This window comes from Leishmania braziliensis, chromosome 19 (genome assembly GCF_000002845.2).
Source record: "Leishmania braziliensis MHOM/BR/75/M2904 complete genome, chromosome 19".
Lineage (NCBI taxonomy): Eukaryota > Euglenozoa > Kinetoplastea > Trypanosomatida > Trypanosomatidae > Leishmania > Leishmania braziliensis.
Window position 1 is genome coordinate 19,061 of NC_009311.2, and position 26,863 is coordinate 45,923.

The 26,863-nt window shown below is 59.4% G+C and overlaps 10 protein-coding genes across 10 annotated transcripts; all 10 read right to left on the minus strand.

The window, feature by feature from the left end:
• Window positions 1-81: 81 nt before the first annotated feature.
• Window positions 82-1,878, minus strand: LBRM_19_0060 (conserved hypothetical protein; the record flags this gene model as incomplete). Its single annotated transcript, XM_001564052.1, has 1 exon — window positions 82-1,878. The coding sequence occupies one exon, from the start codon at window positions 1,876-1,878 to the stop codon at window positions 82-84; it is 1,797 nt and encodes a 598-aa protein (XP_001564102.1).
• Window positions 1,879-4,206: 2,328 nt separating this feature from the next.
• Window positions 4,207-7,317, minus strand: LBRM_19_0070 (protein kinase; the record flags this gene model as incomplete). The annotated part of the gene is made up of 1 exon (XM_001564053.1): window positions 4,207-7,317. One exon carries the CDS (start codon window positions 7,315-7,317, stop codon window positions 4,207-4,209), a length of 3,111 nt encoding a protein of 1,036 aa, XP_001564103.1.
• Window positions 7,318-8,593: 1,276 nt separating this feature from the next.
• Window positions 8,594-9,520, minus strand: LBRM_19_0080 (putative proteasome alpha 7 subunit; the record flags this gene model as incomplete). The annotated part of the gene is made up of 1 exon (XM_001564054.1): window positions 8,594-9,520. The coding sequence occupies one exon, from the start codon at window positions 9,518-9,520 to the stop codon at window positions 8,594-8,596; it is 927 nt and encodes a 308-aa protein (XP_001564104.1).
• Window positions 9,521-10,254: 734 nt separating this feature from the next.
• LBRM_19_0090 (conserved hypothetical protein) lies at window positions 10,255-11,970 on the minus strand (the record flags this gene model as incomplete). The annotated part of the gene is made up of 1 exon (XM_001564055.1): window positions 10,255-11,970. One exon carries the CDS (start codon window positions 11,968-11,970, stop codon window positions 10,255-10,257), a length of 1,716 nt encoding a protein of 571 aa, XP_001564105.1.
• Window positions 11,971-12,436: 466 nt separating this feature from the next.
• LBRM_19_0100 (pterin-4-alpha-carbinolamine dehyddrogenase) lies at window positions 12,437-12,823 on the minus strand (the record flags this gene model as incomplete). The annotated part of the gene is made up of 1 exon (XM_001564056.1): window positions 12,437-12,823. The coding sequence occupies one exon, from the start codon at window positions 12,821-12,823 to the stop codon at window positions 12,437-12,439; it is 387 nt and encodes a 128-aa protein (XP_001564106.1).
• Window positions 12,824-15,275: 2,452 nt separating this feature from the next.
• LBRM_19_0110 (acidocalcisomal pyrophosphatase) lies at window positions 15,276-16,610 on the minus strand (the record flags this gene model as incomplete). Its single annotated transcript, XM_001564057.2, has 1 exon — window positions 15,276-16,610. One exon carries the CDS (start codon window positions 16,608-16,610, stop codon window positions 15,276-15,278), a length of 1,335 nt encoding a protein of 444 aa, XP_001564107.1.
• A 1,260-nt stretch (window positions 16,611-17,870) lies between these two features.
• On the minus strand, window positions 17,871-18,560 carry LBRM_19_0120 (conserved hypothetical protein; the record flags this gene model as incomplete). Its single annotated transcript, XM_001564058.1, has 1 exon — window positions 17,871-18,560. The coding sequence occupies one exon, from the start codon at window positions 18,558-18,560 to the stop codon at window positions 17,871-17,873; it is 690 nt and encodes a 229-aa protein (XP_001564108.1).
• A 2,014-nt stretch (window positions 18,561-20,574) lies between these two features.
• On the minus strand, window positions 20,575-22,533 carry LBRM_19_0130 (DEAD-boc ATP-dependent (RNA) helicase; the record flags this gene model as incomplete). Its single annotated transcript, XM_001564059.1, has 1 exon — window positions 20,575-22,533. One exon carries the CDS (start codon window positions 22,531-22,533, stop codon window positions 20,575-20,577), a length of 1,959 nt encoding a protein of 652 aa, XP_001564109.1.
• Window positions 22,534-23,245: 712 nt separating this feature from the next.
• On the minus strand, window positions 23,246-23,836 carry LBRM_19_0140 (conserved hypothetical protein; the record flags this gene model as incomplete). The annotated part of the gene is made up of 1 exon (XM_001564060.1): window positions 23,246-23,836. The coding sequence occupies one exon, from the start codon at window positions 23,834-23,836 to the stop codon at window positions 23,246-23,248; it is 591 nt and encodes a 196-aa protein (XP_001564110.1).
• Window positions 23,837-24,449: 613 nt separating this feature from the next.
• On the minus strand, window positions 24,450-26,561 carry LBRM_19_0150 (conserved hypothetical protein; the record flags this gene model as incomplete). Its single annotated transcript, XM_001564061.1, has 1 exon — window positions 24,450-26,561. The coding sequence occupies one exon, from the start codon at window positions 26,559-26,561 to the stop codon at window positions 24,450-24,452; it is 2,112 nt and encodes a 703-aa protein (XP_001564111.1).
• Between the last annotated feature and the right edge of the window lie 302 nt (window positions 26,562-26,863).

Below are 26,863 nucleotides of genomic sequence, written 5' to 3' on the forward strand. Positions count from 1 at the left end.
CCTTCACTCATCCTACCGCCCCTCTTCGGTTCACTCGGTCTACGATAAGGGAAGGGGAGGGAGGCCGTTCTGCATGGGCCGCTAAGCATGCGTCAGCTTCTCTAACACAGACTTTGCATTTCCACGGGGCACAACTTTCACGCTCTTCGCCGCTTTCAGCGCCGTCGCCATTGCGTCCTTCAGCGGTGCTTCCTCAGCGTAGAGCAGGCCGCGGTCCATGAGCGCGCTCACAATAGCAGCGGCGGCGTCGGTTCCCTCCCCAATGATGACCACATCGACATCGCTCATGGCAAACCTCGACGGACGCGGCTGATGGCCGGCGAGCTTGTCGGACTTCGGTGCTTTGAACAGATGCCCACCGGCGTACGCCTTCGTGGCAGCATCTTCCGTGTAGTTGTGTGGCCACTTGAAGCCGTACTCACTGACGTGGCGGCGGCCGTGGTGGCGGTGCGAGAGGGTGTGCGGGAGGTTCATGCGCGTCGGCAAGCTGCGCTGCACCCGCTGCAGGTCCTGCTCCACGATATCAGTCGGCAACGGCTTTGCGCCAGCGGCGGACGCCGGCATCGAGACGACATCCCACGCACGGGACACAGTGCCGTCGGCGATGCGGTGGTGCCGACTACCGTAGAGTCGCGGTGACGTGCGCAGTACGTCGGCCTCGGCCTCGGTGCAGGTGATCACCAGCGTCAGCGAACGCCCATCCTTCGATATGATCGACTCGCCGGGGACCGTGAGGTAGCCTTTCTCGTCGGCGTAGAAACCCCAGCGACCGCACAACATTGCGGTGCTGTCTAGGAGTGCGTCGCAGCTGGGCTCGCCGCCCATGGCACACTTCATGGGAATACTGTACGGCTCTGTCGCGATGAAGCGGTTGTGACTGAGGCCCATGTCCTTCGGCCGCGGCCCGCCAAACTCCTCGACAATGCGCGGGCTCTCAAAGTCGTAGGAGGGGGCATGGTAAATGAGCACGCCAGGGCGGCGCCATCCCCACTCGTCGATCGGCGACTGCGATAGCCGCTTCACAAGCGTCACCTCCTGCCGCGCCACGTAGTTGAAGGCCCGAATTGCCGCCATGGAGGCGAAGTAGGCGTGCGTTGGGTTGTCCGTGATGATCCGGTACGGCGTAGCGGTAGGTGAGTCGCTCCCAAAGACGCCGTCCACCAGGTAGAAGCGAAGGCCTTGGCCAAGGTGGTACTGCAGTTCGCGCAGAATGCGCTTGCCGTGCAGGGCGGAGATCGCTGTCACGCCTATGTTCGTCGGGTTTTTAATGCGGTGGTGTTGCTCATGCTCCTTCGTGTGCGGGAAGCACAGCCTCTGCAGTGGCTTGCTGGTACTGCGCTTGCCGTAGCGGATCACGACGGCGCCAGTCTTGGGGTCCCTGCTGCCCCACGCACGTCCACGCAGCTCGTAGGGGCGCAGGTTATACTCGCCGATGCCGTACGTGTAGCGCCACACGCCAGACCACATACCGGCATTCGCGTAATCACCAACCTGCGACCAGTTTGATACCAGTGTGCTGGCGTTCGCGTTCCACCACGGACCAGGATCTTCGTTTGTCTTCTTGAAGAGCGTCAGCGAGTCGTAGCCCCACTTGTACATTGTGCGCAGGTAGTTGTCGTCTGCCGCGGTGGTCGCATCGGGCATCACCTCCGCACGGAAGACGGGCTTGCGTCGCTCCTCCTCCGCATCTGGGTTGCAGCATATCTCGTTCAAGATAGAGATCTGGCCTGCAGTCTGACCAGGGATGGGCTTCAGGGTCTCCTGGATGTTGGCGTAGCGTGCACCACGGAGTTGCTGAAGCAGCGGGGACGACGGCGACGACGCGATGATAGCGGCCGTAGCACCAAGACGAGAAAGACCCATCATTTTCCCCTGCATACCCACAGCACGGAAAAGAGGGAAGAACAGCAGAGAAGGTGATGAGAGGTGGGACACACAATGGCAATGAAGATGTGTCGTGCCTCATGAACACAGCAGCCGTGTTTCTGCACCCGAATGCGTCAGCGTGTCTGTGGTGAGTACCGAGGCGAAGGCAAGCACACCGATGCCTCCACCCTACTGAACGAATCTACGAGTAGGACGAGGCAGTCGTTAATGATGCCGGCACGACAGCGTAGTCAAGAACAACAAAGGTACGCGCACACACACACGTAGGCAAAATAAGTCCAGAGGAGGAGGATGAGGGGGTGAGCGGGATGGCGAGAGACGCGCCCGTGTGCCTCAGCTGTGTTCAATCTGCTTACCACTCTTGTTGTTCGTCGTGCGAGTGTTCAGGATGCAAACCCAAGGGTACTGCGTTCGGGGGCCAAGCGCAGGGGCACACGTCACGCTGTCGTCGTGAGAGAATGGTAACAGTAAACAACTAAGAGGATCGATTCAATATCGATAAACGCGTGTACAGCTAAAGCAGACACTCAGGTATGCTGTGATGGCTCTATTGCGAGAGCTACCTCCGCTACCGAAGTGCTGAGCGGCTGTGGAGGAGTGAGTGAGGGAGGGAGGGAGCAACGAGATGAGAGAAACTTTCGGTGGGAGAGAGAGGGTTACCTCGATTTCGAAGCACACACGCATACGTACACTGGTGCTGCAACCCACAGTACACTCTTGCGAGTAAGTCTCTGTTAACGAGAAGGGGTAAGGAGCAGTTTGGTGTTTGAAGCGGAAGCGCCAGTTATGTTGTTTTTTGGGCGTTGACACCGATGGTTGGTGTGCGTCGCATCCTTCCAGGGATGACGCATGTCTTGGCAGGACCCACAGTCATTGTACACAACACGCAGCGTTTGTACGCACGCAGGCCAGCACCTGCAGAGGGGTGCGCAGGTATCGGCAACTCTACACCATCTTGGCAGTCGCTCAGCAGCATAGCTCTGCCCAGCCACCGCAGGCGGTAAAGGCAACACGCATGGCCAATGAGCGTGATGGGAGTGGGGGACCACAAGGGAGGTGTGGTGGTGGCGTAACGCACAGAGGTGCGAAGAGAGAGGGGGGAGGGAGAGGGCAGGTCCGTGGGTGTCCTGCAGAGGAAAAAGGAGGGAGAGGGGGGGGTGAGGAGTCAGATCACGCAGACACATAGGGTACCTCTGCACAGAGGGCAATGCGCAGGCCAAGCAGAAGGTGCGTGTGAGTGTGTGTTTCTCAACCACCACCACCGCCACCACACACCGAGCAAAGCAGGGCCGAAGGAGTGCCCAGCGCATGACAATGAAGGAAATAAGCCGAAGCAGCCGCCATCGCCGCCGATCATGCCGCACACTACAGGAGCCAAAGACGAGCGAAAAGCGGCAACGTATTAAGCGAATACGCACTACACCCCACAAGGAAGGGAGAGGGGGGGGGCACATACATGCGGTAAGGCGCAGACACCGGTACCCACTCTCCGTCCACCCTACCTACCTCCACACCGGCACCGGCACATACTTGCAAGCGATGATAAGGCCGAGAGAGAAAGAGAGAGACCAGGTGCACGCGTGTATGGGTGAGTTTGTCGGCACGTGCGCTTTAGTACATGCGGCGGGAGAGGAGGGAAAAGAAGGGCTTCATGGGCGAAGGGAGGGGAAAGAAACTGTGCTGGTAGTGGTGAATGGAGGATGGGTGGGGCGGGGAGAAGCCTGCGTGCAGACGCGCCCATCATCAGGCACTCCATCAGCATCACCGTCACGTCAACCATTACCGAAAGAGCAAACATGCAGGCAAACAATGAACAGGCAAACAAGAAGAGAAAATAAAGCTGATATGAAGCCGGGAGAGAGCGCGTGTGCACGGACCCCTCCTCCCCCCCATACACACCCACAGACACCTGTGCGCAGTCGGAGGTCGAATAGGCCCACAAAACAAAACGAGAGGGAAGAATAATGAGTTTGGCGCATGGGGGGCGTATGCCCGGGGGAGAGGGGGAGTAGGTGAGGGGGATGGGGGGGGGGGGGCGGCGAACAGATATACGCCCATCGGAACTGACAGGGACGCACGCAAGCAGGTGGAGAGAAGGCCAGCCAACCCTTGCCCCACGATGAAGGGCACAGAGAGGAGAGACACGTCACGTGATCGCCGTAGCCTGGGTCGGCCCTCTTGCCCCTTCTCGCTCCCTCGACTAAGCTAGTCTCCTTCCTGCTACACTTCATGCAGTTACTCAAGGAAGATCGGCATTGCCGGCTGTTGCACGCACTCTGCCAGACCCGCAGGTGTCTTCTCTTCGCTCTCCTCGCACCCTCACCTCTTTTTCGGGTTCGTCGGCCGCAGTACGTCGAGGACGGAGGAGTTGATGCTGAGGTCGAGGTTGCGATGGTCGTGCCTGCTTGTATCAGTTGTATCGTCGCTGCTGTCACCGTCGTCATCGCTGGTGAAGTGCGAGGATGAAACCAAGCGGTGGCCACTACCACTAATAATGCTTTCATTGCCACTGCCGCTGCTGCTGCTGCTAAGGTTTACACTCTCCTCTCCCGTGTCAGCAGCGCAACTTACTCTACGCGTGGATGGACTCGCAGTGTTAGACTGGTGGGAAGCGTTGCGAGGCCCGCTCAGCGTTGTGCTACGCGACTCCTTCCGGCTGCGTTCACCAGCCGTCACCTCTGCGGCCTCCTGCTCGGCTAGCATCGCGTGCAGCATGTGGCGCAGCTCAGCCGAGGAGATCCGCGACTCTTGACGGGGCTCCATGGTGCGTCGCAGCACGGTGCGCCACTCCCCTGGGAGAGAGGTCGGTATGTTTACCCCTTGCTGAACCGTCTGTCGGATCTGGAGCATGGAGGTGAAGGGCACATGGCCGATGAGCAGTGTGTAGAAGGTAACCCCTAGCGACCAGACATCGAGGGCAAATGGGTCAATCACACGCAGGCCTCGCTCCTCCTCGCGAGAGAGGCTCGCCTTCATGCTGCTGCTCTGGCCAGAATCATCGCTGCTCCTCCGTTGTGTGCACCCACCGGGCGTTTGCTGGGCGTCTTCATCCTCCTCTTCGTCATCGACCCCAGCGTAAATTTCAGGAGCCATGAACAGCGGTGTGCCCTGATAGGCGAGCGTGGCGGCGGTTGGTTGGCCTGTCTCCCCATTCATCAGTTCTGCCACGCCGAAGTCGGCGAGAAAGGCGTGCCCGTCGCGGCTAACGAGGATGTTCTCAGGCTTGATATCGCGGTGGACAATATGTTGCTCATGCAGGTACACGAGGCTGTCACTGACTTGTGTGGCGATCGGCAGAAGCGTCCACGGGTGCAGCGAGGCTCGAATGTGTCCGGTTGAGTCCAGCTGCGCGACAGCGCCTCTATCCACATACTGTAGGATCAGGAAGAGGGAGTTTGCCTTAGGGTCATTGATGACCTCGTAAAGGCGAACGATGTTGGGGTGGTTGAGGTCCTTCATAACCTCGATCTCGCGCTGCACATTACGCGTCTTGCCCGCAACCGTCGTTAGTGGGGTCGGCGACGTCTTGGTGCGCTCGCTCTGTCTCTCAGTCGAAGAGAAGGACAGCATACAGTTCTGCATGTCTTTAGGTGCCGTTGTAGCCAGTGCGCCCACGGTTCTTCTACCACTACCGCCTCCTTTTTCGCTGCGCTGCCCGGACCCGAGCGTCGAGGCCGACGCGCGACGCTGCAACCGGTTATTCTCTTTCGGTTTCAGAATGATCTTAATAGCCACAGTCTTGTTCATGCTGAGGCTGAAGGCCAGAACGACGCGCCCTGTGGCACCACTTCCAATGTCGCTCAGTAGGATGTAGTCATTGAGGTACTCCGCACCGTCGAACGTCTTCGTCAGTGAAGCAGTGGAGTAAAATTGCGCCGTTGTCGTTCTTGCCAAGTTCTTGCCCAGCGGCGACGTCACCGTTGGTGTGACGTTCGCTTCGCTCGGCTTGAGGTTCAAATCTGACGCTGGCATCCTGACCATTGCAAGAGGTTCACCCGCGTGTACACCACCACGGCCTTTGCCTGTACTGCGTTCGTTCGCCTCTGGGCGGGCCTTAGCGGCCGTGCGCGAGGTGCGTTGGTCTTCCTCGGCTGCCACCTGCGCAGGAAAGCGCGACGCTAGGTATGAGAGGTCGTTGTCGCCTATCTGTGTTGCTTGGGCTCGTGCTGCTGCCAACGATGACGCCGGTACCGGAGGTACCTGCTGTATCACTGCGGCTGCAGGGGATGATACAGACGACTTTAAAATGAGTGAGGGCGAGAGCTGCAGGCTCGTTGACGCTGATGGCGACGACATGGGTTCCACGGCTGCTGCGGTGATTGACTTCTTCGAGTGTAGCCGTGCCAGCGTCGCTGCTGGTATGGGTGCACGAGCTGACGAAGGTGGTGCTAGCAGGGATTGGTGACCCTGCTGCCGCCTATCGACACCGTTGCAGGGACCGCGGAAAATCGTGCCCAGCGTCGGCACATCGTAGGTGCCGCCCATCATCTGGTGAAAAGACGGTGTCTGCGACGGCTGCCGCGAGTCTGTTGTCGAGGCCGAGAGCTGGTCAGCGTGGTCGTGAGTACCGCCGTCAAAGCTCCGGCTGTTGTGCCACGCAGCGGTGCGCTGTCGCTCGGCGACGACCTTCGGGTCATACGCAATGAGCCCCCATCCTGAGGCGAGGGGGAGGAGACGAGGGGGGTCGATAGGTGCGCTGCTGTCGAGAGTGTTCTTCTGCACCACCGCGTCCTCCTCGCCGTTACTGGAGTCATTTGCATTGTCTCGGTCAGAATTGCCGTGCTTCGCGCTCCTTCGCAGCTGAACAGTCACGCACAGGGGCGACGAGGACGATGGCGCCGTTTTCTCCTGGGTGAAAGGTGGGTTGGATGGGCGTGTGGCTGTGCTGAGTACCGGCGGCAGCACGTGCGCGTGCGGAATCGACGCTGTCATTGACGAGCAAGTCTCGATGGCGGACCCGGCGCCAAGTGTGGTCGTCGGCGACGAAGTTATCGCCGTCGTCTTGGACGCCTTCACAACACTGGCGGCTATCTCCGGCAGCACTCGTGGACGCTGCGAAGAGGCAACAGATGCGGTGGATGGCGCAGGCGCCACGCGTGTGATTAGGACCGATGAACGGAGCTGGGGACCGCGTAGTGAGCTCGATGAGGTCTGTGCGGCGGTGTTCACTTCATTGAGTGCACCGCCGCTGCCGCTACTGCCGTCGCCTCTGTTGTCGGGAAAGCACGTGGTGCTGGCCGACATGTTTGCCAGGCGCCGCCTAATGGCCATGGACCTCTGGTACGTCTTCATGGCCTTGTCAAACTTGCCTGACTCGTCACTCGCGCCGGCCTGAACTCTCAAGGCCCCGCTTCCGCTGTTGCCACTTTCTGCCTCGCTGATGCTCATGGTGGAGTGTAACTTCTCCAGCGTGCGGCCGTTCCCGAGCATCGACCGCTCCGCCGTGGGCGCACGGTGCAGCCGTAAAAAAAAATGGGAGTGGGTTGGCGCGTCCGTGCAGGTGAGCGACTCCTTCTTGAGCACCAACTCTGCCGTGGTCGCCCCGCAACACCTGCTCGAGGAAGCCACTGTTGCGCTGCAGCAGCACCAGGGGGCAGCAGCTGATCAGTGCCAGCGGTAGCGCGAGTGAGCGAGAGCGCTCTTTCTGTTCTCTTCCCTCGGAAACAGCAGACGCGCGGTTTACTCACACACAGCGGCATAGACAACTGAGACGAGTGCTCAGGGCGGGGCCCTCTCAACAGAAAAAGGGAGGAGGCGGAGGGAGAGAGGGGGCCACAACAGCGCAGTTTTTGCTCTCCTTCTCTTTGGCTCCTTTCGAGCTGTGCGGCTGCTGCGAAAGCGAAATCCACGCCTGCTGCACGGACACCGATGGGTTGGGGTTGGGGATGGGGAAAGAGCTGGAGCGAGAAGGCCAGGGAGCAGAGGGCCGCGACGGACGGGGATGACATGTGCTGCGAGAGACGCAAGAAAATGGGTCGATGATGTATGAAGAGAGAGAGAAGTGCGCTACAGGCGGAGACGGGAAAGGGGAGACTGGTGAACGCAGTCGACGAACCAAAACAGAGAAGGTAAGCATCGCATTGTAGGTGCCTACTAGTGCCGGCAGCGCATGAGCTCACCTCGCTCGAAATAAAGGCGTCATCAATACTCCTCTTTCATTTTGCCCAACCGTGGAGACAAACTCTGGCGAAGAAGTGCGCTCGAAGGCAGCTCACAATCAAGAAGGGCCGCCAGCACTCGATTGAGCGGATGTAGCCGCCCCAAACGACGTTTGATTTCACTTTTGCTTTCTCTGCTCACAGACGCACTGACACACAAATAAACGCACACTGATGAATGACGTACGAAGGCTCAAAGTACATCGTCACCCCCAATACCCTCCCTCCCTCGCTCTCTCCTCGTTCGCTCGCCCCGACACTTCCGGGGGGGGGGGGAGGGGAAGGGGGCACTTATTTCGCTGCCCCGGCTTTTTAGCTGTCCGCGCATCGCGCAGCCCCGTGCGCACGTGTGCGACAGCGCCGGAAGAGGAAAAGAATGGCGTCAACACGGATGCGCAGGGTGAGGTGGGGACAGAGGGGTGCCATGATATGCCCAGCCGGCGCGTACACCGAGGTGGGCGGAAGAAAACCAAGATAATAAATGCGACGTGTTCACACAGCACACGAAAGCTGCCGCCACAGGAGAGAGCGCGAGTGGGAAGGAGCTGCTACTCCTGCTCAGCCTGGCGCTTCTTCTTCGCCGCCTCCTCCTCTCGCTCCTTCTCCACCTCCACGACGAACCTCTGTAGCTCCTCCTCGGTCAGGTAGCGCTCGTCCCTGTGCTGCAACACGAGCAGCTCAATGTTGCGCGAGCCGCTCTCCACCACCTCCAGCAACGACTTGATCGCAAAGTGGACACACTCATCGCGCAACATGCCGTCCTTGTAGTTCTTTTCCATGTACTCAATCACCGTCTGGTCATGACGGCCGATGGCGACAGCACGCCACGCAGAGCTCATGCCAGAGGGGTCTGTCTTCCACAGGTGCGGCGTTCCGTCCTCGTTGAACCCGCCAATCACCGTGGCCACGCCGAACGGGCGGCTTCCGCCGCTCTGCGTCGACTTCTGCTGCACCCCAGCCACGTAGCGCACAAGCATGTCCACGTCCATGGTGTCCTCGTAGTTGAGTGAGAAGCGCTGGCACTCGAGCTGAGCCTTGTTGATGAGCACGCGCGCGTCGGCGGAAAGGCCGGCAAAAGCGAGGTAGATGTGCGCATCCACTTTGTAGATCTTTCGAATGGTGCGGCTGTCCTGCAGCTTGACCGCGGACTTCTTCTCCACCGCCATGACAACGCAGTCTCGGCCAAGCACACCGACAGCCGCCAAGCCCTTCTTCACGGCTTCCTGAGCGTACTCGACCTGAAAGAGATGCCCATCCGGGGAGAAGACAGTGATGGCGCGATCGTAGCTCATTTTGATGCGTTTTTTCTCTCTGAGGGGAGGGGCCAAGTGCTGCTCAGGGTACGTCCAGTTGCAGAAGCGATACACAGCGTGTAGGCGAGTAGGGGGGGCGCTGGCAGTTCGATGAATTGCGTGAGTACTGTCAGGCAATGCTGCTGTAAGAGGAGGGGAGAAGGGAGATGGGTGCGTGTGCATGCGCCTCTGGTTGTTCAGACGATTCTCTGTGACAGAGGGGAGGGGGTGAGGGATGTGTGGTGATGGTTGTTCAACGAAGGCCCAATAAGCAACGCCCAACGACGACACGAATGGCGCGTTCACGGCCACAGTCACACCGCTTATGCTCTTTCACGGACGGTGAGGACAAACAGGCAGACTTGAGGGCGACACGAGCGGTGACTCTCTAAACTTTTCTCCTGTGGCGCACCGAGAGGGGAGGGGAGGTAGCGGTAAGAGAGGGAGACAGGCGGTAGTAAGCGGTGGGTTGGCGTCGGAGGAAAAATGAAGCGGAGAAGTAAAGGGGAAGACATCGCATACTGAGCCATTCGCATTCGTGCAGTGGCATGGAAGAGACCGTGATAGCAAAGGGTGCAATGGTCAAGGTTGACGTGAACCGCATTCACTGGCACATCGGAAAGAATGCGCAACGCGCGGCAGGGGAAGTTTGACATGCGCGGCCAGCAAACCGCTGTGGTGCGTAGTTACCTATCCGTACCTGTGTATTCCCTTCAAGGAACCTCGTGGCGCCATGATGGAGACAGGGACAACGAGAGAATACTACGAATGACGGGAGCAGATGCACTAGAGTGCACAGAATCATCTTCAGCAACGACATGGGTGGAGGAGTGAGAATATCGTGCCCAGCGACACGGCTCGGGTGACGGCGATGCCAAGGGCCTAGAGGCCCTCTCACATGCCCTTGCACACCCCCGTCACAGGCACAGGAAGAATGGCACTTCCGTGTAGTCCCACGGGTCCAAAGACACCAGAGCCAAGTCCTCTTCAAATTGCGTGTTCGGTGCCAGCGGCACCACGGCCCCACCACTCTCATCTTCGTCTTCAATCTCCTCTACGCAGAGAGGAGGCCCTGGCACAGAGGGAAGGCCATCTATGCACGACAAGGATGACGGAGCCCTCAGTCGAAGAGCTACGGCGAACGGTGCACACAGCGGAGACTTCAGAACCTCCAGCTGCCACCTGAGCCGCATTGCATCCCCGCTGTCCTCGAGGTCGCCAGCGTTAAAGGGTGTTCGTGACGAGGGTCTGCAGCCGGTACACGGCACACCGGTTCGCAGCTGAAGCCGCACATTCACATTGTGGAAGAACAGTCGGCCAAGCTGTCCTACATCTTCGGCACTGGAGTTGCTACGGCAAACGTGAGGACCGACAACACCCGCGCCTCCACTAGCACGTCTGCCATACTCGCTGCCCCACGCCTCGCTGTCTTCCTCGCCTGCGTTGCCGTCCTCCTCGTACGCACCACAGCTGGTGTGCGAGATGCCGGGTCGTCTGAACGTGGGCGAGGGAGGGCACCGCTGCTTTGTGATGACGAGGATAGCCACGTGCTGCTCCTCTGCAAGTCGCTTCAGCGATCGCAGTATCGTAGCCAGTGCTTCATACCGCTCCAGCGCGTCGTCGTCTCGGTAGCAGAAGCTGCGTTGCACAAGTTCGGTGATGCTATCCAACACGATCAGCCCAACGGTGGAGAGCGGAGACGTAGATGCGCTTGTGCCTTGCCAGCGGTATAGCAACTGCTGGAGGTCCTCGAGGTTAGAGAGAGACGTGATGTGCACGGCAGCGGCCAAAGACGGCAGCTCAGTTGCGTTTGTCTCTTCATGCGCTATGCTCAGAACGGAAGGTTCGACGGCGCTGCCGGACTGCAGCCACACACAGTCGTGCGCCACTCCACACAATCTAGTGTGGCGGAGGCAGCAGCGGCACCACGCCGCCGCCAGCGTCGTTTTGCCGGTGCCAGGGAGCCCCGTCAGCTCAGTCACCCATCCGCGCCGCAGCCCGCCCAGCAGCGCCACGTCCAGTGAGCGAAGGCCAGTGGGGATGGAGAGGTGCCTGGATGAAACCGCCGCAGCGGGTACACGGCCATGCGCGTGTCGGCCACTGCCTGCCAGAGTGAGGGGAAGGAAAGACTGGCAGCCGTTGCAGAGTCCGTGCAGTAAGTGAAACGTGCCTCCCTCCAGCGTTGTATCTGCTGCCTCTTCAAGTGCACAACGGCCGCATGCTGACAGTGTGCCGCTGGTGGACACTCTGGGAGAAAGGGGGCTCTGACGTTGGCTGAGCTGCGTTCGCCAGGCCCACACCTGTGCCAGTGAGGCGTGGTGCCGCGCACACAGCTCGGCGTCTGGCGTCACTAAGAAAGCGCTGTCGTCTGGCATGCGGCGGTGAACCACATGTGCTTCACTATTGGCCGGCAGAGCATCTGCGTCGTATGTTATCATCGGCACGGCTGTGCTTGGGGGGTCCACTGTGCCAACGGCGTCGCTCGCGGCAATCAAGGGTGGCGCGCCCGCTGCTGCACTCTCTACTGCACCGCATCGACTGGTGATACTTTGTTCAGTCGCCAAAGAGGCAGGTAACACTTCACGCAGACCGCCGTACACGCAATGAAGCGCGTAGAACTCCGACGTGCTCATGCAAGCACCGCTTACAGTGCCGCTAAGTCATCCGCGTAGACGCATGTGCGTGTGTGGGTTATACACAATAGGGAGCCAATGCAGAGGAGCGAAGGGGGAATAATGAAGGGAGGGAAAGAGTGCGAAGAGTGCGAAGAGGGGAGGAGGGGGAGGAGAGTAGTGCCGACAGAAAACCCCACGGGCAATCGTTTCGGCGCGCGTGCGTGTTTGTGTGCCACAGAGGCCTCTGAGACGACTGTAGCGCTGCTGCGCGCATCCGCCGCTCAGTGTGCGTCTCTTCGTGACAAAGCGCGTGCGTGCCCACTGCCGCCCCAGGCAGTCACCCCCTTCGGTCCGACAGAGCCTACGAGGAGGCGGAAAGAGAGAGAGAGAGAAAGAGAGCGAGGGAGTTCATGACGGACGCTTGGCATAGCTTCAGCTACGGTGATACGACCCCTTCTTCTATTTCGCTCTGGTGCTCCATGGCTCACTGGTTGCGCATGCCCCTGTACGCCTCATTCATTGCCTTTGCCAGATCAACGTCTTTCTGTGTCACTTTGTTGCCGGCGTCATGCGTCGTCAGCTGCACGTGCAGGCGGTTGTACACGTTCGACCAGCACGGGTGGTGCTGCATCTGTTCACAAACTGGCGCTACGGTGTTCATGTAGCGCATCGCCTCCACAAAGTTGGCAAAGACGTAGTCACATTCGATGGCATTCGCGTTGTTGCCGTTCACCCGCCAACCCGGCAGCGACTGAAGTGATTGTGCGACGGCCGGTGCCGAAAGGGCTTTGGGCCCGCAGAGAACAGCGGAGAGGCGCATCGCTCTTGTGTTGGTGTTGGCGGTGGTGCGTTCCACTTTGTGCTGCCTCATGTGGCCCACCCCGGAAGGGAGAGGGAGAGCGAAGGGGATGAGGACCCGCGGAGGCGGGAGAAGGAGAAGAGAGACGGGGGAGCGAAAAACAGAAGAGAGATCACACAAGCGCTGGGATACTTTCGATGCCCAAACTGTGCGTGTGCCTGAGCACGAGCATGCGTGTCGTCACGGACAGCAGCGGCTACTGCGCCAGGAAACGCAGTGGGGTCTGCGTCGAGGACAGCGACATTAGAGGCGACCCCCATACGACACCCTAATGGAGAGTATCAACAAGTTGAAAGTGATGAAGCTCAATCGTGGGCTGCCATCTCCTCACGCCACCATCTTGCACCCGCTCATGCAAGATGGTGGCGTGAGGAGGCCGAAAAGAAAGACAAAAGGGGCTGGCAGCAGGAGCATCAACAGCAGCAGCTGTCGCGCATTCCCGTCCCAGAGTACCGTCCCAGCTCCTTCCAACTGGTCCCAACAAACATGGACGGTGGCAGACACATCAGGCACGCCGCGCAGGATTCTCTACAACCCCATCCTTTGGTCAAGCGCCACTGTTCTTATCTCGGACGACTCACGTCTCGTTAGCCTTGGCCTCGATGATGCTCCGTTCGGCTTTGAGATCGCTCAACTGCTGACGGAGTTCGCACCGCTCCTCCTCAAGCTCTTGGATGCGCTGGTCAATGTACTGCAGGAGGCTCTGGCGCTGCTTCTCGTCTGCGAGGTGGTCGATTGCCGGCAGAGCCTGCGACTCCGAAGAACTCGAAGCTGAGTGTGGCATAACACCGCTACGTTGCGCAGATGCGTCACCTCTTCCGGCAGTTGTTTTTTCCCCTTTTTTCTTTGCACCTCTACGCGAGTGAGTCGTATCCTTCAGTTCGTGGGGCCGCTGAGATGGATGCGGTGTAAGTCCAGGCACGAGTGGTGGAGGGAGGAGGAAAAGTGTAATCGAAAGCGACGCTGCACCCCCCCCCCCTCCCCACAAACAGAAGGGTGTAGTACACAAGAGATGCGACGAGGAGGATACATGACGAGTGAAGCGAAGTGGAATGGGGGAGTTGGCGGCGGTGGCCAGTAGAGTGCCACGGCACTGCTAACACCGCGATGCTGTTGAGTCCACTCATGTCCGTCATTCTCTTCTGCAACGCACACTCATGCGTCGTGATTTACACCCGCACAGGCGTCGGTGACTCAACACAAAGCACGGAGAGAGACGCAAAGGTTCCTGCAGAAGCTGCGTGCGCCACAACGTCTTCAGGAACCCCTACTCACATCTCATTACTTTGCCTCGGTGCTCACGTGGGTTTACTGATGTTCAATGTGTGGTGGGAAAGGGAGGCAGAGAAACAAAGAAAGTGCGCAAACGAGAGAGGCAGAGGTGCCCAAACACGCTGCTGGCGACGAGACTTGTAGGGAGTGAGCAATACTGAGGATGCCTTCGAGCCTCCACAATCAAGTCGGTCCACAATGATAAAGGCAGCGCAAAATTACGGCAACGTCGACGCACGAGACAGGAAATATGATAAGCAACGTGGCTGGAGGCCCTCGTGCACCAGCAAGAGACAGCAGACCCATGCGACAATGCATTTAAGCGACAAATTCGCTCCTCAGCGTGTCCATTCCGCCGTAGAGCTCGAGCCAAACACCACCCCCACCCCCACCCGGCCCCTGCCGCAATACTCTGCCCACCGCTTTCGCAGGCCGCCGCACAGCCGCGCCCGCTGTCCCGGTCGCCACGTCGAGCCCCGCTGACAGTCTGCCCATCATATTGATAGTACAACCGTCTTCACTGTCGCAGGCCGCACCGACGCAGCGCCATCCAGCACCTGACCGCCGGCATCAGTAGCGACCCGTTTCTCTGGCCTCCCTAGGTCGTGGGCACTTGACCTGTCAACACTGGAAGCGTCTTGGCATTCGCAGGGGTAGGGGCTGCTTGGCTTCCCACACAGAGGGGGTACTGGGCCCTGAGGTACCACGCTGAAATGTGCTCCCCATCGTCAGGACAGGCCAACGTCCACTGGGTAAGAAAGATAAGACCCAACGATCGCAGCTGCGCAGGCAGGAGGGAGAGAAAAGAGCGCGCGAATGAGAGGGGGAGGCACAGACGGTGAATGATGATCGCATCTTGTCCTTGTCTTCCAACACGGAGCCTCGGCTCTCTCTCTCTCCAGGTGCTCCACAGCCGCAAACACATCCATGCGCTATAAATGTGAGGGTTCTTGGAGAGAGAGGCGGTGTTGAACGGTATGAACGGAGTGAGAGAAGCGACTCACGCCGCCGCACCGGCCAGAGAAAAAGGCGCTGCGCTCTCCTCTTCAGATCCGTCAACGCCACGACAACACCCCCAAACCACTCACCCAGCGAAAACGGAAGTTTTGTTTGAAGCCCGACACTCCCTGAACGAGCGCAGCCCCACTTACGCTCCTCAGCGGTCCGCGCCTCGAGCAGGGTGCCTTTTGCTTCACACCTCTTCCTTCCTCTTAATCTTGCGCAGGTTTTCCCACATGTAGTGCGACTCATCCACAACCTTCATAGCGTAGGTCTTATCCTTGTACTCACCGCTGAAGGCGAACTTGTTCTCAACGCCGCCCTGGCAAATTTTGTATACCCGGAACCACTCGCGCAGTGCATCGAGGCAGCCGGGCAAGAACTTCGGGATGTCGTCGATGTCTCTGATGAAGCGCGCGACTGGGTCATTGACAGACATGCAGATCACCTTCCAGTCCATCTGCCCGTCGTCAATCATGCCGAGGATGCCGAGGATCCGGACAGGATGAATTTCACCGACGCGCATCTGGCGCATGCCGATCTCGACACCGTCGATCGGGTCGTTGTCGCCACTCACGCCGTCCTCGAAGATGACCTCTGTGCTCTCCCACGTCTGTGGGAAGGCGCCGTAGTTCCACATCATGTCCCCGTGCTTGTAGAACCGCGGCACGCCATTTTTAATGTCCTGCTTTATGGGGTTGAACGGCTCGCCTGTGGCGATCTCAAACTTCGCGCGTGTCCACTTTGGAATCTCGCAGATGAAGTTAAAGCGATTCGCGCGGATGTACTCGGGCTTTGTCCGCACCGGGTCGCGCACGTAGAGCGGAATATCGTGCCACGGACTCACCCGACGGCGAAGACCGGTTTCCATATCCTTAAAGTAATACTTCACGCGGTAGCTTGGGGTGAAGATCTCGCCCTCTTCCTTGATCTTGAGCTGCTGCTGATGATACGGCACAGAGAAGTCGGCGGACACGAGAGAGAAGGTGTCTTTGGTCATTTTTGTGTCCGGGTAGGTCGTCCACCAATTCCAAAAAACATCGAACGTAATGTGCCCGTCGATGCCCTTGAGCTCATCGAACATCTTTTCCGCTGCCTCTTGCGACATGTTCCGACCAACGTAGATGCAAAGTTCCTTGAGCTTGCTGATGTCCAGGTAGCCCACCTGCGTGACGTCGAAGGCAGAGAACATTCGGCTCATGATGCGCTTATGCAGTGTCTGTGTGAGGTCCTCCTTCGAGTAGGCGGCCAGGTCAAACTCATTCACGCCCTCAGCCTTGTCACCATCGCTATCGGCGTCTTGCAGGTTACGGTCGCCGAAGGAGCCCTGCATGCTAAGACCGGTGCCGAAGTGCGTCACCTGCGGAACGCTGTGCTTGATCTCCTTCACGGTAGGCGACATTACGTCCGCGACTGAGGCAACGCTCTCCCACGTGTGCCTCTGATCCCCCTCGGGGTTGAGGGACGAGCCGAGGTCGATCGCGTGGGCCTTACGGGCCGGGTACATGTAGCCTGTCTCATCGGACATGTTGAACCTGTAGCAGGAAAGGGCAAGCGAGGTAGAGAGGGAGCGGGGTGAGTAGGATGAGAGGTCGGCGACAGCACTGCAGTGGGTCAGCGACCGTAAGGCGCACACGAGTGCGGGGAGGGAAACACACTAGCTGATGCGAAGACTTGATCTGGTGTGTGCGTATGGCTGACGTCGTCGTCTGAGAGGCCACCAGACACGTCAGCACACAAACGTCACCGGCAAAAAGTGAAACGGATCGGCCCACTGAAGCGGACACACACACACACACAGACAGAGAGGCAAAGCAGGAAGAAGACAAGCACTAAGGGCGGGAGAGGCACATGGGTCACGGGACGCTTTCACGTGGCCCTCGTCGGAGAAGTCGAACAGGAGTGCTGTAAAGGTGTGAAGGCGAAGGAAGGGGGGCTTCTTGTAAGGCGTGGGTGTGGAGGGGCGGAGCGGGGTAAGGGGCCTCGACCGGAAGCAACGCAAGAGGCTCGGAACAACTTGCTGAACCGGAAAACAAATTTGGAGGTTGCTGGCGAAAGAGGCAAGCGAGAGGCAGCAGTAAGGAGAGAGGTAGGCTGGGTGATGGCGTCCTTGTCGTCCCCCCTTCGGTGCTCTGTAACCAAAAGTTCTCCTGCCGCTAGCGCTACAATCGTTTTTCTCTGTTGGCGGGACGCTAAGGGTACGGCTTCTGCTATGGGCTCGTTACGAGGCGTGGGTCACTGTAGTGTGGACGCGGCTGGAGGTGGGGGTGGGCGGGCGACAGGTAAGCCGAAAAGGCGGGATGAAGAGGCCGACACACCCACCCAAAACAACGATGAAGCGAGGAAGAGGCAGAGCGCAGTGATTTAGGGGGAGCGGCTGGACAGTTCAAGCGGTTAGTGACCGAGAAGGCGCGTCTCATGCAGAGGCGAGTCCACTTCGGAAAAGAGAGGGAGAGAAAGATCAGGCCATCGCCGTTGGCCGGTCGCTCATGAATACGCCTTACGAGAGGCAGCTCTCTGTGTCTCCTCTCTTTTGATGACCGCACCAAGCGCGACTTGCCACCTTCGCAGCATCTTAACTCTCCGGATCGCCGTGTGCCCTCGATAACCCCAACGTGAGAGAGCGGGAGAAGGAGAAAGACCGCACGAAACGGGGTGATCGGGAAGGGGGGGGGGACGTGGTGAAGGAGAGGTGAGGACAAGATATGCATCCGAGGGCATATAGCGGTGGTTGAAGAGCAGGGGACCGTATTTCTCAGTGCCGGAGTGAGCAACCGCCCTCGCCGTGTCACAGGCGCACATGCTGGTGGGAGGCGTTCAGCACACCTTCCATCTTGGCTACGCATTGTCGACGCTCAGCTACTTCGCGCCGCAGCGCAGTGAGCAGCATGAGGCGGATGGCCTGCGCCTGCTTCGAGCGAATGCCTCGCTGCAGCTGCCCGACGGCGACCTCAAAATACATCATGAGACTTTCCGCCTGCGCCTCGACACTGCCGCTACCGCTGTCCCGTGGTGATTCAGCGGAGGGCGTACTTTGTGTGTCGTACGGCTGCTGTGCCAGCACCACGAGACGCCTGTACTGTTCCTGCAGCGCATCAACCTGCCGCAGAAGCTCTGCTGTGGGCATGACAGTGCCGTCTGCAGGAGGAGTTGAGGTGAACTGCTCTGGGCGCTCTGCTGTCGACAGCCCTAGGGGTAAAATAACCTCGGGATCTAAGGGCGAAGAAGAGGCAGCGTTCAGTCGCTCCACTGCAATGGTAAGCTGACGCAGTGCAGGTGGCATAGCAGGCAACAGTGAAGTCGGTGAGCTACCCTCTACATGGGCCATTCTCTTGTCTGGCCTGTAGTGCCGATGTATCTTTATTTTTCGCTGCGGTGCGACACCAGCGGTGAGGGTGGTTGGAGGAGGAAGCTGTCGAGTGAGAGCGTAAGGTGGGGCGAAGGCGAGTAGAGAGGAAGAGGGAGGGCAGATAGCCATGGACAGCAGTGCACATGAGAGCTGGAGGAAACACGCTCCTCTTTCATAGAACGCTCGGAGGGCAAGCGAGAGAGAGAGAGCTGGAAGGTGCGGCATTCAATAAGGGTATCCCACACCTACACCGACAAAGCGCGCCTGCACGCTCGCGCCTCTCCCATCTTGATGCCGTACGGGACTGTGCGGGTGTGCCTGTGGCGCTGCGGCACGCCTCAAACGCCCATGTGGCGTTGTGTTGGCGGTTTTTGTTGCCGAATGCGCAAATGTGTAGATTTGACTCTGTGAGCGGTGATTTTCTGCCGCGCAACATAGACAGACACGTCCTCACCAGGAGTCTGACCTCGTGGGTGCTACGCACAGGTGTGCCCCTTTTAGCAGATGCACTGCCTTTCTCTACTTCAGCTTTTGCCGCCAGTGCCGTAGGCTCATCCGGGGGGAGGGAGGGAGGGGGGGGGGCTTGCCTTGCCCTCCCGATTCCGCTTCAGGCGCCCCTCGATACCGTCCATAATGTTTTGTTTCTTGCGCCGATCGCTGCCGGTGAGCACGATGGTTTAGATGTGCTTGTTGTGCTTGGCGGCGTGCTTCAGCCCCGCCATGCCAGTGCCGGTGGTGCGATTGCACGAGATGCCGAGGGCCTCCAACGTGCGGCAAGCAGGCTAGCGACCCGCCTCGCCTTTCTTCCTGAAGAAGTTCGCTTGTCCGCTCCCTGTTCGTCTGATTGGCTCTAGTGCGTCTGCATCAGCGTTGGTGAAGCCGCAGTGGAAGCACAGCAGTTTGCGAATTATGTGGAGGCGCATCCCAGGAATGAAGAGGCGAGGTGCCACGTAGGTCATAGCCAAGCCGCGCTGCATGTGCTTGTCCGGGTGCAAACGTGTTGCGGCGACCCCTGGTGGAGGCAGCCGCCTCCCATTTATGTTGTCGTCTAAGTCCAGCAGTGGCCCTGTGCGGCTAATGTCGATCGCTGTGACGCAGTCCACACATGTGCGAACCGGGTCGATGCGGTTGGCATGAGTCACCCGGATTAGCGCCACCATCAGCTATGGCGTCGACACGTACGTTGCGTCACGTTAGACCCCATGCTGACACACATGAACTTCTGCTGTGATGAACGGCACCGCCGTGCAGCAGCACCTCCATCAGTCCCTGTTTGGCATTCATCGTGGCCTCGTCCGACTTCCATTGCGCTTGAGGGACGAGTAAAGTTGTCCTCACCGCTCCTGACGACATCCCCTGCCTTGTGCCGCCACACATATGGTGGGTATGCCAGCTCCACATCCCTCTGCTGCTGCGATACGGTGCTGTGGTCGATGATGGCTGCGGTGGCTCCGTGCTCACAGCCTGGCCCAGTGCTGCCATAGAGAAGGCAAATAGAGGCATCCATGCCCGCTGCTTCCACCCCTGTCTCGGTGAACTCTGCCGGGTGTCGCAGTGCACCCTGGCTGCGACACCCGGCGGCATACCAGTGTACGTGCGCGCGCGTGTGTGCTTGAGCGCTGGGCCGAGAGGTGCCACTGCGCTTCTCTCGACAGAGGAGGAGTGGGGAATCGGGAGGGGAGGGGAGGGCGGGGCGCAGCAGCGGAAGGTGGGACTAACCAAGTAAAGAAGGTACACCATTCACGCTGAGAAGTCCTTCAGGATCGACTCCTGGGAGACACTCGGAGAAGGGGGAGGGCGTGTGGGGGTGACAATACCCCTCGTCACCCACCTTCGTCGACTAGGATATTTACAAACGGAGGCGGGGAGCGGGTGATGTCTCGATGTCCTCCCTTCTCTCCCTGAGCCTCACTCCCGGTCTCACACGATATGCGTCGCGCTGTCCTGAGCACGCGAGGAGTGGAGAGGCGGGAGGTGCGAGTGAGCGTCGAAGCGTCTTCCTTGGCGACACACACGTCCACACACAAGCACTCCTGCGCTCTCCATGGTACGCACTTGGCGTGTTTCTGATCATGTTAGAGGCGTGCTGGCATCAGCGGCCTCGACCTCGCAAGCGGTGCCTCCCACAGGCGCAAAAGAACCCTCAGGCGAGGGCAGGCGCCGCGCCGCCCGCTGATTCGCTCATAGCGGCAGTAGCGGACTTCGTTGCGCGTGCCTCGCCCGAGCGGAGGAGGTCTTCCACGGCGCTCATGCGACCCGAGTGAAACGGAAGCTCTAGTGAGCTGCATACTTGCTGCACCTGCCGACCAGAGGATGGCGGGTAGAGCACCAGCACATCGCCCTCGGCACCCATACGACCTGTGCGCCCTGCGCAGTGGACAAAACACGCAGCCGACGGGCAGGCACCGTAGAGAATGACATGGGTGATGCCGTTGACATGCAGCCCCCGGCTGCTGTTGAGGCTACCCACTCCGACCACCAGCTTGCCTTCGTTCAGTCGAGAGAGGGAGCTGTTGTTCTTCACGTAGACATCACCGTGCTGCCGGATAACCTGGTGGGCGCGCACATCCTCGTAGACGCTGCCTCTCCCATGTGCGGGATTGGCGGGAACTTCCTGCTTCGCTGTGGTTGTGTGCGGTCTGCGGCGGTGCGACACCGGGTTGTCTGGATCGTGGGAGGCCATGGTGTGTGTTGAAGGGGCGCTTCGGGGCAGAGCATGCAGGGCTGCAGCGAACATCTTTGTAGGCGGTAGTGCGCCTGGAGCGACGCGGCGCATCTCTCTGTCCACCTCCGCGGACGTGAGCAGCGTGCACACCTCGGCGATACGTTCATCTTCGGTAAACAACAAGATACGCGCGTCAGGTCGCTGCCTGCAGATCAGTTGAAGGGACAACAAGAGGCACTTTTCCAGCGGATACGCCGTTGACGCGCCAAAAAAGTAGAACTGAATCGTGGACGGAATCGTGTGCTCCACGAAGCTCGTTGTCAGCCGCACCGTGCGGTCGTTTCGTGTCCACGTATTCAGCGTCTGTGCCGTGACGCTGTCGACCGTCGCGCTGGCTGCCACGAGTTGTGCCGGAACCTCTTCTCGCCTGTTGCGGAAAAGCCGGTCTACAAGGTTTGCGCCGCTTAGCCTCTGTCGCCCGTACACAATGTTGGCATGGATGATCATGTCAGCCTCGTCCAGGACAACGCAGTCCACCTTGCGCCGCAGCCGTTCACCCAGAACGGAAGGGCTCAGGCGCAAAATGTCGCCCATGCGCTGCGGGGTCCCGACCAGCACGTGAGGCTGAATGTTGTGCAGCTTAGCGAGTTGCTCCTCGAGCGGGATGCTGTCGATGGCGGCCTGCACCACCTGCGACGTGCACCCGCCGAAGTGTCGCAGCCACTTGTCATACTGTAGCGCCAGCTCCTCTGTGGGGACCAGAACGACGGTGTGGAGGCGGTAGTTGAGCTGGTCACGGATGATGCGGTTGGCGATGGCCAGTGCAATGCCAAAGCTCTTGCCTGTGCCAGTCTCTGAGTGCGCAATGACGTGCTTCCCTTTCAGTAGAAGCGGTACCAACGCGCCTTGCAGCTCCGTCAGGCGGTTAATACGTAGTCGCTTGAGGGCCAAAACCAGCGGCACTGTGAGCCCAGCCGCGCGCGGGGAGGTTTGAGCGTAGTAGAGCGGGTGTGCTTCGTTGAGATTGCCGATACTGGTGTGCTGTGAGGAACTCAGCATCTGTGCAGCCCCAAGGCGCAGCTGTATCACTTGATGCTGCTGCGAGACACCGACCGCACTCGACAAGGAGGTGCCGTTGCTCATTTTTTTCATGTAAAAGTACCGCTGCGACACTGGCAGGTTTGCGGCGTACTTCGTGCCGGAGTCCTGGTGGAGATACGAGTCAAGCAGCTTGGCAGCCGACCCGCTGTACTCTACCCGAACGCCCGGGAGGTACTTGAGTAGCCTCCACCTCGAGTGGCACTGCATCGTGACTACACGCTTATTTGGCTTCTGGCAGGAGGGACGAACATGTGCTCGACGATGATGGTGACGACACACGCGTGCGTGGATGTTAACGAGGAGGGTGCGAGGGGGAGAGAGAATGAAATGGGCCATAAGAAGAGAGTTGGGTGAGCATAGCGACGCACACCGCTTAGTGACGCGAGTGTCGTCTTCGGTGCGCGGCTTTTTGGATACCGCGCGTCCCAGCTGCCGCCCCCGTTGCAAGGGAAAAGAACGCAGCCCCTTGCGTGACACAGCACATATCAACACATGCACACGCGTGCGAGTGGCGAGTGCGGCTGCACTTTCCGTTCATTTTCTGTGGCTTGCGATGCGCTTCGTCTATGAGGTCTGTCTTTAGTCCTTAACGCACGGCGCATCGAGAAGCATGAGTAAACGCGTACCACCCATATCAGTATGTGAGTACAGCCGACTCGCCAACTCTACGAGCTGCTGAACGGCGACGCACCCGCTATACCACCCACGAGGTGTGGCCAATATACGGCGTCGTCTAGAGAGAGAGTCGGGGTGAGAGACCGAAACGAGAAAGCTGAAAATCATGACGCGGCCAGATGATGCACCGGAGTGCCCGACGGACTATTAGAGAGACATATCCCCCCCGTTGCACTTCACCCCACCGCTACCACTGACGCGCATCAGCAGGCACGCGCGTTCCGCGCCGTACTCACTGTACGGATGCAGCTCTCTCTTGTCAGCTACGTTCTGCACGACCCTCGCTGCACCTAATGCAGTGCACCGTCTGCGCTTTGCTCCATCGCCTTCTTCACAAGCCGGCCCCCCCAACACCCTTCGTTTCCTTCTCTCACTAGACGCTAATGTGCGAGGCGCTGAGGATCGGATTCATCCAGAGTCCGTCGCCGAGGTGGTGAACGTTTTCAATACACGGCCCCCTATTCCTTCCCTTGATCTCCTCCGAGGATATGAGCATTACACCTACCGCCACCGCATGCGCCTTGCCCTCCACGTAGACAGCAACTACTTCTCCCTCCTCGGTGTCATCCGCAACAACGCCGCCAGCAGAGGTCAGGCCCTGACACATGACGTTTGCGCCAGAGATGACATGGCGGCAGCCGCCTATGTCCATTTGATGCCCCTTGAGCATAAAGGGGTATTTATGCAGCAGCTTCAAGTGCGGCATGTACGGTCCTCCGTGGTGGTTGAAGAAGAGCACCTCTGGCTGGGAGCTGACGAGGGTGATACAGTGCACCTGACCTTGGCAGCGGATGATGAAGATGTCGGACTTCTTTGGCAGAATCTCCTCCCAGTGCTCCCTTAGAGCAGGGTACTGCTCTGCCAGCTCCTCGCGCACCTCCTTCTGCTCTTTATGGCTGCTGCTCGCAATCTGCGCCACGTTCTCGAGCGTAAACTTCTTGAAGAGATCGGCCGACGTCGCCATAGCGAACTTTCCGGCGTGTGGTATGAATGTGCTGTGCGTGTGTGTGTGTCGCTGCGTATTAGCACGGGTGTGAGAGAGGGAGACGATGTTGCAGTTGTGGTGTTGGAAAGGCCCACCTCGACAAAGCAAAGGCGAGGAGATGATAGACGGGGGAGAAGGAGGAGGGTGTACGCGATGGTGTAGCCGCAACAGTGCGAGCAAGTGTAAGGCGTGTCAGGCAGCACACGCGCGGGTGGGTCCCTCATCTCCCATCAGTCATGGTGATCAATTCACCCAGCCAGCTAGCCCACGAGGCATAAAGAGCCACTGGGCGAGAGGGAAAGACCGGTCTTTGCTTACCATCCTTCCACCAGACATCGCTGCGCCGCCTGCGAGTGTATGTACGACTGTCATTCTGATGTATGTCTTCTAAGCACCTCTTTCAAGATATGAGTCACGTGACATGCGCTGTTGATCAACCTCCATCTCTATACTCCCGAGAGCAACCTTGGGTGTGCGCATGGCAGAAAAGTGACAGGGAAGCCCACATGGCGAAGGAACGACGCTTCGACAGCACACATGTAGCACCCCCCCACCACTACTACCCTTCCCCCCCACGCAGCTGCGCTGAGGTTCATCTATTGTTCTTTGCTCGCACCGCGGCCTCCTCTTCCTCCAAGAGCGCCTGCAGTTGCGCGCGTGTCTCTCGCAGCATTTGTGAGGAGCCACGGGAGCTTCCTTCGCTCGCGTCAGAGTGTATGGAGTAGTGTGAACTGAGTATGCGGTGCGGGGATAAGTGCCATGAAGCTGCAGACGGCACCACGACGGCGGCTGTTGGCGGGGTCTTGCTTGGGTACACGGGAGGCGCCGAGGACGGCCTAGCAAGCCCGCTGGGGTACGCCTGACCGACTTCATTCGCGCCATCCGCTTTGTCGGAGCTTTGGTAGGAATCCGGTGGTGAGGTTAACGAGGAGCTATCTAGCGGCAGGAGGTCCACATCGACGTCTCGCTCATCTTCATCCGCTCGGGCGACGACGCTGGGTGGCCCGCCGCTGCCAGCGTCTGTCAGCGCTGCGGCGTCGCCGTGCTCGCTGGCGGGCGGCGTGCATAGAATGCTGGGTGAGAAGTCTGGTAAGCACGTGCGCCGCTTCGAGTCGTTGTCGAGCACCTCCCGACCTGCCGTGGAGCGGCGTTGGGGTACGCTGGACGCAAAGAAGGAATGGAGGTGCGACGCTAGCGGCGAACCATCGGTGGTCAGCGGAAGAGGCGATGCGGAGGCTTTCGGAGGCGATGGGAGCGGTTTCGACTCGTTCGTTGGCGGGGCGTTGGTCGAGGTAACGGGAGCGTTGCCGGAGCCATAGGAGGACACCGGCGACTCTGCGGCAGCAGATTTCCTCACAGACGAAGACGCCAACACCGGTGAGGTCGAGGCGGCGTGTGCGTGGGGGCTGGGGACGCCACTCGTGGCGGATGCCGCTGCGGTGGTTCTGATAGCAGGCGATGGTGTGGTATCACTCTGCTGTTTGTGGTTCGCCAACTCAGCGGCGAGACTGCCAAGTGCAGCTTGCACCTCCGTTATCAACACCTGCTGTGCCTTTGCGGTTTCCTGCATGCACTCCTGCGTGACGGCATGCGCGATCTCCTCGGTGCGTGTCGTCACTGCGCGGGAGTACGCGGCGACGTCCTCCCTGATGCCAGCGGCGAGGTCCGAAAGAAACGATGGGAGCCTCTCTTCCGTGTCTCGCGGCGTGGTTGCGGCAGGCAAGCTCACTGCCGGCTTGCTCGTGGTGCGCCTCTCATCGGCCGGCAGCCCTGCAGCGGGGGGTGAAGCATCGGTAGAGGCCCACGCCGATACCCTCTGCTCCTCACGGATGATGTACCGTACCAAGGTGCGCCAATCGAGGAAAGGGGGCGGAAGAGGATCAAGGCGATCGCAGGGTCGGGAAAGGTAGGAGTGTGCCCTGGTGGGGATCTCGGCTGACAGACAGCTGTCGCCGTAGGAGGTATCGCTTGTTAAAGAGGCGGTGCCGTCTCTCTGCGCATCTGCGTCGTCTATGAGAATATGGGGATAGTGGCGCGTGATGGAAGCCTTCTTCGTTCGGTGCGTTGGCGCAGGTGTGTGCACATCATAAATTGGGCGCTGCTGTAGCTGTCGAGGGAGATGCAAACGTGATGTTGACCTCAACGGCGCTGCCAGTGCCTGCGCACCCAACACCTTCTCCAGCTTGGCCACCAGACGTGCGCTGCGTTTTCGTTCTTGCTGCAGCTGCTGCTCTTGCTGCTTAATCGTCGTCTCCATCTGCACTAGGGAGGCGCGAAGGTTTGCCGTGCCCAACGACAGCATGTCCCGCTCCTTGTGCGTGGCTGCGATCTCCTGCTCAAGCGTGTGGTAGCGCTTCTCCAGGTTCTCAAGCTGTTGCGCCGATACCTGCTCAGAGGTGTGCGTTGACTGCACCTCCAGCAGTTTCTTCTTGAGAATGTTCTGCGACCACAGCGAGAACTGCAGACAGGCTTGGAGCACCTGGAGAAGCTGAAGGATGTCAGCGTCGTTGTGCTCGCGGATGTCCTTCAGAGAGACAGCGCAGTCGGAGAGACCAGATATCAGGTTCGCCATGACGGAGAGGTCGGGTGCCGCGTGGCGCAGCTCAGGAACGCTGACGTGGCGCACATGTGGCCATGGTAATGGGTTGGCGAAGGTCGTCACGTAGCGGAACTGCTGTAGGTCGCGCACCAATGTAGAAGCCATTGCTGAGGCAGCCGTGCTGGGTGCAAGCGGTGCGGTGGTGGTGGTGGCGGCGGCAGAGATGATGAAGCAGACAAAACGACGTGGTGTCGATTGTGTGCACCTTGTCTTGCTCCGATGCAGGGGTGGCAGAGGGCGTGTAAGCGTAGCAGAGTGTGCCACAGGGCCACTGCGGGAGCACACATTCGTCAAGCGCCGCCATCACCACGAGCCAGCGGCGGGACGGGAGACTCATGCAAGTGAAGGAGAGTCGAGAAGAGCAGTGATGCTAAGGACGACGCGACAAGAGGGACTCATCTGCGCGA